Source organism: Orycteropus afer, unplaced genomic scaffold, assembly GCF_000298275.1.
Source record: "Orycteropus afer afer isolate SDZICR_OR568_19922 unplaced genomic scaffold, OryAfe1.0 scaffold00005, whole genome shotgun sequence".
In the NCBI taxonomy this organism is placed as follows: domain Eukaryota; kingdom Metazoa; phylum Chordata; class Mammalia; order Tubulidentata; family Orycteropodidae; genus Orycteropus; species Orycteropus afer.
Window position 1 is genome coordinate 907851 of NW_006921592.1, and position 11536 is coordinate 919386.

Consider the following 11536-nt stretch of genomic DNA (forward strand, 5'->3'; position numbering starts at 1 on the left):
CCTTAGCCACTATGCTACCAGAGTGTATAGTTATTATTATTTGTGGTGATATAAAAAACTACCCTTGGTGGTGGGGCTGTTTAAAGGGATAAAATAGGACTCTTTCTTAGTTATGACTGAGTATCTAAGACAATAGGTGCCAATTTCTTCTTCATTCCAAAATGAAGGGTTAAATCAATAATGCAGAACATGCAAAACATTTGGACAATAACTGATTTTGTGTCTTTTGGTCTCTCATGTTGTTGTTGTTGTTGTTATGTGCCGTCGAGTCGAACCTGACTCATAGCGACCCCTCCTTGAGTTTCCGAGACGGTATCACGACGGATAGATTGCCCAACCTTTGGTCTCTCATATACCTTGAGAATTTAAATAACAACAACAAAAAGAGTTGAAGTTGGAGAGACTTGGCTGTGAGTATTTGGAATTTGGAGAAGTCATATGGAAAGAGTGTGTGTGCTGAATCTCTCCCTCTCATCCCGAAGGGTGTAGGGATGAGAAGTATGTCCCCTTCACTTCAAGCCTTAGAATGGAGCCATGCAGAGAACTTGGTGTGCGTTCCCTGGAGATTGGGAAGCTTGGTAGGCTGGAGTCTGACTCATGTGAGACTAAAGGATATAAACTAAAGGATTTTTGAAACAGCCTATGGCATCAGAGTGGAAACTTGACTCGGAAAGTACCCGTACTTCCTTCAATCTGAATCCAAAACTATGTTTTCTGAGGACCCTATAAGGAACCCAAGATAGAAGTGTCTGCTGGGGCTCATCTAAAATGAATGCAGCTGTATTCGTTTCCTGGAGCCGCTGGACCAAAGTGTACAAAGTGGATGGCTTTGAACAACAGAATTTTATTGTCTCACAAACTGGAGGCTAGTTGTTGAATTCAGGGTGTCAGGCAGGGTCGTGCTCCTTCCTAAGGCTTTAAGGGAAGATCCCTTCTTGTCTCTACCAACTTGTGATAGACACGCCTTGGTGTGTAGACGGCACCTTCACAAGCCTGTTTTTCCTCTGTTGCTCTTCTCTTTTATAAGGACACACTCAGATGGAATTAAGGTCTGTCCTACTCTGCTATGACCTCATGTTAACTGATAATATCTTCAAAGACCCTGTTGTTTCCAAACAAGTTTAGATTTATAAGTATCAGGGATTAGAACCATAACACATCCTTTTGGGGGACTATTCAATCCATAACAACTGCCAAAGGAAATTCTGTCAAGGGATGAGTCATCCTCAGCAGAAGAAGATTAGTTACCCTCAAATGCGGAACTTGAGGTTTATATTCCATGTTAAAGTTACCTGGGTTATACCTCTATTGGGTTTTCTTAAATGTAGCACATATATGAAGAGTTCATTATGGAAGATTAGAAAGTGAGACTTAAAAAAATTGATACTCAAGACAACAAGGAGTAAGCATTATGTGATTATGAAGTGAACTTTCTGTGCACATTAGATTTTTTTATGTTACCATTGACTCAAGCTCAATTTTATTATGCAAATTAAATGGAAAATTTTGTAATTATCCTGTGAGTTTGTGATGTGTTAATTTAGCTATTTCACAAACCAAATTGCTAATCTTTAGTTTGTGATATATATATAAAGCCCAAAAGACTTTTAAACATATGGCAGTACTTTTATGAATTATCCATCCTTATGTCAGGTTATGAACATTTTTATACCCAAGTGATTTTTCACATTGTGAATGGGTAGGATTAAGTTTGCTGCATTCAACAGAAACCACAAATTAACGGTGGTTGTTCACAGAACGCTTCATTCTTTCATCTAAAAAATCTGGAGGAAAGCAGGCAAGGACTGGTATAGAAATTCCACAAATTTGTCAGAGACTCACTCCTTCCAGATTTATGCTCCCATTCTTTGGGTAGGACCCTTGTCATTGAGGTCCAAGATAACTAACTGCTGGACAACAGTTGTTATGTCCACATTCTAGGTAGCAAGAAAAGAAAAACAGAAGGACCTTCCCTGGAAGTTATATAAACTACTTATACTTAACCTAGTTGTCCAGAACCAGTCCTGGTCGTATATAACTGGAAAATGGTTTCTGTAAGGCCATGTACCCAGTTAAATGTTGGAGGTTCTATTACTGAGGAAGCAGGGGAGGTTTGATATTGGGGGATAAAATTTACTTCTGATACAGGTGACCTACAGAGATTAAGAGCAGGCTCTGGCATCAGAGGGCTTCAGTTTTATTCTTGGCTCCTGGTGGTGTAGTGTCTAAGGCATTTGACTGCTAACCAGCTGAAATTAACCTAAGGTTAATTTTTTGGTCAACATTATACCTTGAAAGCTGGCAGTTCAAACCTATCAGGCACTCCTTGGAAGGAAGGTTGGTGTGGTGGTTATGTTTGTGTGTCAACTTGGCTGGGCCTGGTTGAATGGCTGGGCAGCTGGTGGTAGTTATTCCCCATGATGAGACTGGCAATCAACTCCATGGTGGGATCTACCACAAGCAGCTGAGTAGCTGCCTTTGGGATGTGGTCTGCTTTCTGTATATAAGGAGAAGCCTTGGGAATGGTCTCTAGCCTATGGCACGCTTGGACCCTGCATGTAGCCGTATCATTGTTTAGCAGCCTGTCATGCTCTGCCGACCTTGGGACTTACAATGGACTTAAATTAATGGCTTGCCGTGTGGTTTGGTAACATCGGGACTGTGCCATTTTATTTGTCAACCTTGGGGTTTCTCAGCCCCAGCAGCTAGCAGCTGTCTGAGTGAAGAAAAGCCTCTAGCTCCAGTGGGTTGGGAGCAGGAGGCAGAGCTGGACCCCAAGGTTGAGGGGCTTACACCCAGCCCTTAGAGCCTGGCACTTTAAACTTGGACTTAAAACCTCCAAATTGTAAGAATAAACTCCTGTTTGTTAAGGCCATCCTATTTGTGGTATATTTCTTGTCAGAGTGGCAGTAGGTAACCAGAACAGTTGGGCAATCTACTTGGGTAGTGATACTGCCTTGGAAACCCAATGAGGAGTCTCTATGAGTCAGGTCTGACTGCACGGCACATAACAACAACAACCACCACTTACTAAGTTGTAACTTGTTGCTTCCCTTTAAAATGCTAGCCACACTTTTATATAAATAGATCCTTCTTTAAACTCTCCTCTGTTTCCCCACTGATTGCATTTTCCTTCTGAGACCAAGTTTGATACACAACAGTCACAGAATTGTTTTGAGTATTTAATAAAGTAATGCATATATGTCTGATGCAGAATAAACAATAAATTTAAGCTCTACTAATGCAAATATTGGGAGCTCTGGTAGCGTAGTGCCTAAGGCACTTGACTGCTAACCAGAAGGCTGGCAGTTCAAACCCACCAGCTGCTCCTCGGAAGGAAGATTGGGCAATCTACTTCCATGGTGATACTGCCTTGGAAACCCAAGGAGGGGTCACTATGAGTCAGGGCTGACTCGATGGCACATAACAACAACAACAAAATATGCAAATATTAACTGTTTTCTTTCACTCATTATTTTCTGTTTGGGAATCTCTTTCACAAAACAATTATCAAAGGTACTGATTGACTTGTGGAAACATTTTACTGCTGTAAATGATCAGTGCATACCTAAGATTAATTTTTTGGTCAATCTTATACCTTAAAGAAAAATGATGGCTAATAATTTTATTTTTTAAGATACTTCTTTTTTGTTAAAATACAGAATATGATGTCCAGTACGACGTCCTCTATCATTGACTTGGAACCTGGGAATCTAAGAGGAAGAGAAGTTGAGCTAGGACATAGCAGTCAGAACTGGGAAACTAGGCTGGAAGGCTGGTGGTTCAGGAGACTGAAGTCTTAGAGAGCAATGATGGAAAAAGCCTAAGACCCTGAAAGTCATGGAGTAAGCGAGGGAGCCAGGACCAGAGACTGGAGTGAAAAATGCTCTGATGGCATAGATGCTTAGTTATGGCAGAGCCTTATGATTGACCCAAAGTGATTCAAAGGCATTGACTGTGACTATGAAAGTCTTGGAAGTGAGCATGGTGAGTCTTTGTCTTATGTACTTTGGGCATGTTATCAGGAGGGACCAGTCCCTGAAGAAGGACATGATGCTTGGTAAAGTACAGGGTCAGCAAAAAATAGGAAAGCCCTCAAGAGAGATGAATTGACACAGTGGCTATAACAGTGAGCTTAAATATAGCAACAGTTGTGAGGATAGTGTAGGACTGGGCAGTGTTGTATTCTATTGTACATAGGGTTGCTATGAATTGGAACTGACTTGACAGCATCTAACAACAACAACAACATGATACTCTTGCTGTTGAAGGCTCCAAGTTCCTAAAGAATGGTCTCTTTTTCTTAAGCAGAAACTCTAGTGGCATGAATGTGTTCTGGGACTTCACTGTATGCCTTGGGAAGCCTAGTCTTCAGGTTTGGGTAAAGTGATGGGTTCTCTTGGTGGTGGTGAGTTCTGGTTCTCTATTGTGTCCTTTCACATTTGTGATTTCTAGAGTTTCCTTTGGAGAAAATATTGTATCTTCAGCACCCATTTTTACTCCTAAGATCCCTAGATACCACCTGTGGCACTTCTTTAATTGATCTGAGTACATCTTTCACAGATGTCCTAATAGTAATAATTGCTTGATAATTCATTGAAATATCCTCTGTGATAGAGAATGAACAATACTAATAATGATGGTGGTGACAACAATGATGACATCTGAAGTCCTTTGTGACTTACAAAGTGACTGCTACAAAACATTTTCTTACTTAGGGAAGTTAAAATACATCAAACATCAGGAAGATATAGGAAGAAGTAGAAAGCAGGTAGAGTTGGGTTTTGGTTGAATGCAGCACTTTTCATAACAACCAATTTGTTTTTTATTTTCCCAATCATACATGGTAAGAATTGCCATTTTCACATATTTATGATGAAATAGTTGACTGTTACAAAATATGATATTATTTATTTTTTAATGCCAATTGGAGTCAGGAAGTAAAAATCAGAATGTACTCAAACAGAAGTATATTTTAGTAAGTGACCTTTATTTGGCACTCATTTATTTTTCCTCTATGTGGCTTCTGCTTTTCCAGATTTGGATATCAGAAACTCATGAACAGATGGCTCAAGTTTGTTTAAACACAGAATTGGCTGAAATAAAGAGCAAGGCCTTACTGAATGAGAACACATTAAACTCTGGGCTTATTGAAAGGTATTCTTAATACTTTTCTTACAGGGCATGTACAGGCAGAATAGGATTTACATAAGCAGCAAAGAAGTATAGTGGTCCAGCTACCTATTACAGGAACACATCAAACACTTTTGTTTCAGGCTTCCCTGGTTTCTGCTCGTGCTTAGCATTTTGTTATACTCTGTATAACAATTGGACTGACATTCTGGTTTCTACAGGTAAGAGTTTCTACAGAGATAGAGAGTTCCTTGAGGGTGGACACTGTTTTCTTAGTCATTTCTGTGATCCTGCAATCTGACACAGTGCCTTCTTGTGGAAGTGCATGATGTAGACATTGTGTTATCTTGTAGTCATTGGGAAATGCAGTCAAAGTAATGACAAAATGCTAGACTTTTCATTTACTTTTTGGAAAACTTTATTTTGCAAGGTACATAAAAGTTCCAACTGTGAAGCCTCTTTTAAAAATGATCATCATCAAAATTCAGCCTCAAATTAGTTTTATGTGGTTTTGAAAGTTGCTAAGTGGTGATTTGACATGTTTTCTAAAACTTGTTATCTTGTTTTCAGGGACACTGGATTGCCTGCCATGGGCTTTGGAGCCATCTTTACTAGACACCCACCAGATCGTCGCAAAATGTTAGTAGTTTCTAAACTTCTGCAGATACTACAAAATGTTTCTTAATGATTTGGGATTTCTTTTTTTTTTTTTTTTTTTCTGTAGGGGCTAAAGGTGTGTGTGTTGTGTTTGTGTGCGTGCCAAGAGCAACAAAACTTTTGTGTGCCTCAGTTTCTTCATCTGTAAAATGAAGATGATAGTTATAGAGGCACCCAAGATGAACATATCCAACATACACATACATTCCAAACCAAACCCATTGCCATTGAGTGTATTCTGACTCATAATGACCCCATAGAACAAAGTAAAACTGCCCCAAAAGGTTTCCAAGGTTGTAAATCTTTATGGAAGCAGACTACCTTATCTTTCTCCAATGAAGTGGCTGATAGATTCAAACCATTGTCCTTTTGGTTAGCAGCTGAATGCTTTAACCACTGAGCCACCAGAGCTTCTTTACATACAGTAAGCAAGATAATATTCATAAACCAATTAGAACAGTAACTGAGGCCCTTTATGTAACATTTTACAGACTTCTTAAACAAAAATGTGCATAACATAATATTAATAATATAACTAAGACTGCTATTTTTACTAATGATGAGAAATGCATTTATTTTGGGGATAGCATGACTTGCTATTGCGAAAAACAATTTTTCTTCCACTCATGTTTCTAAAGACAATAAAGTTTCATAATTTATGTAATGATATACAGGATATACATAATTTATGTAATGATATACAGTAAATAATGTGGAAATATAGGCACTTAATAAGCATAACAAAGGAGCTCTAGTGGTGCAGTGGTTAAGGCATTCGGCTGATAACTAGAAGGTTGTTATGAGTCAGAGTTAACTCTATAGCAGTGGGTTTGGTTTATTTGGTTACAAGCATAACAAAATTCTAAGTATTGAGGTGCGCACTGTTGTTGTTGTTGGGTGCTGTCGAGTCAGCTCTGCTTCATAGTGACCCTGTGTACAACAGAATGAAACCCTGTCCACTCATGCACCATCTCACAATCCTTGCTATACCTGAGCTCATTGCTGTAGCCACTGTGTCTTTAGGAAGACATAACCTGAGTGCATAGCATCATCCCTGGGAATTAAGATGTTTTTGTTTCCTTTAAGAATTGCCTGCCATTTGAACTAAGTCACTTTAAGAGCCTAGGGGCATGCCCTAAAGGATAACACCCCTGTGACACAGCCAACTGTTGTAATTCTAGCCAGGTACTGGAGATGTAGGTTCAACTCTTTGCAGCAAGGCTGATTTAGGCCTGCATTCCCCACAGCCTGGTGCAGCATCTCTAAGGGGGCTTGAGGGTCCATAGGAGGTATCCCCAGGGGGATCCTAGAGGAGGATGAGCTTCTGGCTCCTTTCCTTGCACTGAAATCTGCAAAGACATAGGAAGGCAGAAAGAATCCAGAAGCAGGCTTTAATGACTACATCAAAAGTAAGAAACCCTCAGGAAAATGAGGGGCTGCAGCAGAAGAGAGCTGAGGAGCGACAGGAGAGTGTAGGTGAGGGTTTAAGTCTCTAGATGGAATCTTGGGCCAGCCCAGGGTAGGAGCTGTAGTCTCAGTGGGGCAGGCTAGGACAGGAGCTGAATGAGTCTTGTCTATTGTGTTTGCAAACTAGGACCTTGGATTATATACTCAAGGTTGCATTTTCTGCACTGACTTTGGTGTTTTTAGTCCAGGGCAGAACATGAGACACCCAGGGCTCCATATAAAAGAGGATTTGATGAAAATAACCTTTCTTTGGTTTCAGCACTGGTATTGGTAATGCCAGTCACAGATGGCCAATAGGCGCCCCGCCAGTCTCTCCCACTCTTAGAGAAAACAGTTCCTCATGTAGATGAACTGGGCAGTGTATCCTAAGGAGAGACGGATGAAAGGAGGAGGGGAAACGACTGCAGGAAAGCCTGGAGAACTTCAGTAGAGGCACTTAACTGACCTCTTCCCTGTTGACAGTGAAAACAGCAGTTGGGGCCACCCTTGTCATTGGGCCACCCATGTAGTCATCAAAAGCGGAAGCAACTGGTAATCTTGGGTATAATATGGAAGAACTCTCAAGAAATCATAATGTGCAAAGAGTGGGAACATCATGAAGAATAACAAATTATAGACAACCTACACCAGAGGAATCAGGCCCAATATAACAAATGACACAGAAATTTAAAACCTTATTACTTAGACAAATAAAGGAATCTGATGCAAGTATAGAGCAAAATAATGAAAATCAGATCGATATTAATTTCCCAACAGAAACACTGGCTGCAATAGTCCAACAAGAAATAGCATCAAAATGTTGAAGGAGAAGATTTTTGAACATAGGATTTTTAAAATGTGAGGATCAAACGAAGATATTTTTAGATATACAAAGACTGGTTTCAGACTTAACATCCTGCAGTGAACAACTAGGTTATTGTTGTTGGCTGCTGGAGCCTGACACACAGTGATCCTGTGCACAACAGAACAAAACACTACCTGGTCTTGAGCCATCCCCGTGTTTGGTTATGAATCAATTGTGCCTTGAGCCATTGTGATCCATAGGGTTTTTATTGAGTGATTTTTGGAAATAGGTCACCAGGTCTTTCCTCCTAGTTTGTCTTACTCTGTAAACTTGCTGAAACGTGTACAGCATCATAGTAGCATGCAGCTTCCAAGTGGCAGATGGATGTGGGCTGCATTTGAGGTACATTAGCCAGAAATCTAACTTGGGTGTCCCACAGGGAAGGCAAGAATTCCACCACTGAACTACCACTGCCCCATGAACAACTACAGAACTGGGCAAAATATCTTAGGTGACTTTTTTCAGGTGTTTGACAGTGAACCGTGGGGACTGTGCTCCTTGAGAATGGAAGGTGAGCATCATCACATTCTCCCCTAGCTTAGTGATGGGGACACTTTTACTGGCTACAGTGTAGGGAAGTGAGCTCAAGTGTAGACCACGGTTATTGTGGAACTGGGAAGTGGGACAGGAATTTAGGCTGGAATTTGCAGGGCAGGATATTGGAGAGGAGGAAGTTTCACGGGGAGGTAGCAACAGAAGTCTGCATGAATTTCCCCTCAGGTCCTTGGTCAAGGGCTGGGCTATACATGTCCTATCATATACTATGTACACCTGGTTTTAAAAATCATATAGAACTGTCTATACAGCATTCTGAAATTTCATAATAGTACTCCCTGGTGCATAGTAGTGTTTATTGTGCAGTGGGCTCTGGTGCTGTTTAGTCTGCCTTCAAATCCTGGCTCTGGAACTTACTGGCTGTGTGATCTTGAGCAAGTTGCTTATTAACCTTTGTGTGCTTGTGTGCCTCAGTTTCTTCTTCTGTAAAATGGGGGTGATGATTATAAAGACACCCAGAATATAAGGCTTTTATTACTATTAAGTAAGTTAATACATGTAAAACAGACTAGTAACATGCACACACAGTAAGTGCTACACAAGTCTCTGGTATACAGGACCCTTGGTGAATGCTTTCAGTCTATACACTCATATCCATTGGGACAGAGACATTTTCTTGATTTATTTCATTATGACTTATACTTTCCATTTTCTCTGTTCTCTCTTTTTGGATATCTTTTATTTGGATGTTGATTGCCTGGACTAGTCCTCTAACTTCCTTGTCTTTTTCCCCCTATTTTCCTTTTTTACAATATACTTTCTTCTCTGTTTCTTCAAGCCTATTGATTGTATCATTTCCTTTGTCATACTTTGAATTTCCAAGAGTTCTCTTTTTTCATTCTCTGATTCTTGTGATTTTATAGAATCCTTTGTTTTTTGTTTCATGGCTATGATGTCTTATCTGTCTTGTTTTTCTTTAATTTTCTTCTCCATGCATAGTCAGTTTCTTCTTGCTTTTTTTTTTTTACCTTCTACTTTGTTTGTTTGTTTGTATGGTATCTATCTTCCACGCTAGAAGCTTTGCCCAAATGTCTGGTAATCAGTCCATGTTTTTTTTTTTGCTAATGATTTAGAGATGAGCCATGAGGGAGGCTTGTTGACTTGGAGCTTCAATGAAGATTATGCTTATAGTGACCCTATGTATAACAATGAAACATTGCTCGTTCTTTCACCATCCTAACAATTGTTGCTATGTTTGACACCATTTTTGCAGCCATGTGTCAATCCATCTCATTGACGGTCTTCATCTCCTTTCCTTCATTGACCTTCTGTTTACCAAGCATGATGTCCTTTTCCAGGGTCTTGTCTCTCCTGATAAAATGACCAAAGTATGAGAGATGAAGTCTCACCATGCTCACTTCAAGAAGCATTCTGGCTGTACTTCTTCCAAAACAAATGTGATCATTCTTCTAGCAGTCCATTCAATATTCCTCACCAACACCATAATTCAAAGGCATCAATTCTTCTTCAGTCTACCTTATTCATTGTCCAGCTTTCATATGCATATGAGGTGACTGAAAATACCAAGGCTTGGGTCAGTGCACCTTAGTCTTCAAAGTGATGTCTTTGTGCTTTAATATTTTAAAGAGGTCTTTTGCAGCAGATTTGCCCAGTGCAATGAGTTGTTTGATTTCTTGACTGCTACTTCCATGTATGTCAATTGTGGATCCAAGTAAAATGAAATCCTTGGCAATTTCAATCTTTTCTCTGTTTATCATTATATTGGTCCAATTTGTGAGGATTTTTGTTTACTTTATGTTGAGGTATAATCCATACTATAGTCTTTGATCTTCATCAGGAAGTTCTTCAAGTCTTCATTTTCAGCCAGCAATGTTGTGTTATCTGCATATCACAGGTTGTGAAGGAGTCTTCCTCTAATCCTGATGCCTCATTCTTCTTCGTATAGTCCAGCTTCTTGGATTATTTGCTCAGTATACAGATTGAATAAGTATGGTGAAATAATACAACCCTGAATCACACCTTTCCTGATTTTAAACCATGCAGTATACTCTTATTCTGTTCAAACACCGGACTCTTGGTTTACATACAGTTTCCACATGACCACAATGAAATGTTCTGAAATTTTCTTTCTTTGCAATGTTATCCATAATTTGTTGTGATCCACACAGTCAAATGCCTTTGCATAGTCAATAAAGCACAGGTAAACATCTTTCTGATATTCTCTGCTTTCAACCAAGATCCATCTGACATCAGCAATGACATGATATCTTTGCTTATCAGTGGCCTACCTATTCATTGATAAATGAATAAGCAAGATGTGGTATACCCATACAATGGAATATTACTTGGCCAAAAAGAGAAATGAAATTCTGATGCATGGTACAACATGGATAAACTTTGAAAATACTGTGCTGAATTAAATAAGTCAGACATAAAAGGACACATAGCATATGATCCCATGTATATAAATTATCTAGAACAGGCAAATGCATAGAGACAAAAGTTTATTAGTGGTTACCAGGGACTGGCGAAGGAGGGAATGGGAGTTACATTTGAAGAGGTACTGGCTTTCTATTTGGGTTGATGTAAAAGTTTTGGCAATGGTTAGTGGTGATGAGAGCATAACATGTTTAATTTAATGTCACTGAATTGCAATGGTTGAAATGTTTAAAATGGCAAACTTTTTGTTATATATGCATAACCAAAATAAAATAAATGCCACTTGGAAGGGCTAGATGCCTGTGGCATTAGAGTGATGTGGTAGTTATGTTTGTGTGTCAACTTGTCTGGGCCTGGTTGAATGGCTGGGCAGCTGGTGGTAGTTATTCCCCATGATGAGACTGGGAATCAACTCCATGGTGGGATCTACCACAAGCAGCTGAGTAGCTGCCTTTGGGATGTGGTCTGCTTCCTGTATAT

At 39.7% G+C, this 11536-nt stretch overlaps 1 protein-coding gene across 1 annotated transcript in view; it reads left to right on the forward strand.

Moving 5' to 3' along the window:
- Positions 1–11536, forward strand: part of CUNH9orf135 (chromosome unknown C9orf135 homolog) — a 104350-nt gene that overhangs the window by 40645 nt on the left and 52169 nt on the right. Inside the window, exons 3-4 of the mRNA XM_007938409.1 lie at positions 5039–5157; positions 5704–5772. Of these exons, the coding sequence (XP_007936600.1) occupies positions 5039–5157; positions 5704–5772 (188 nt within the window). The remainder of the gene's footprint in view (positions 1–5038; positions 5158–5703; positions 5773–11536) is intronic.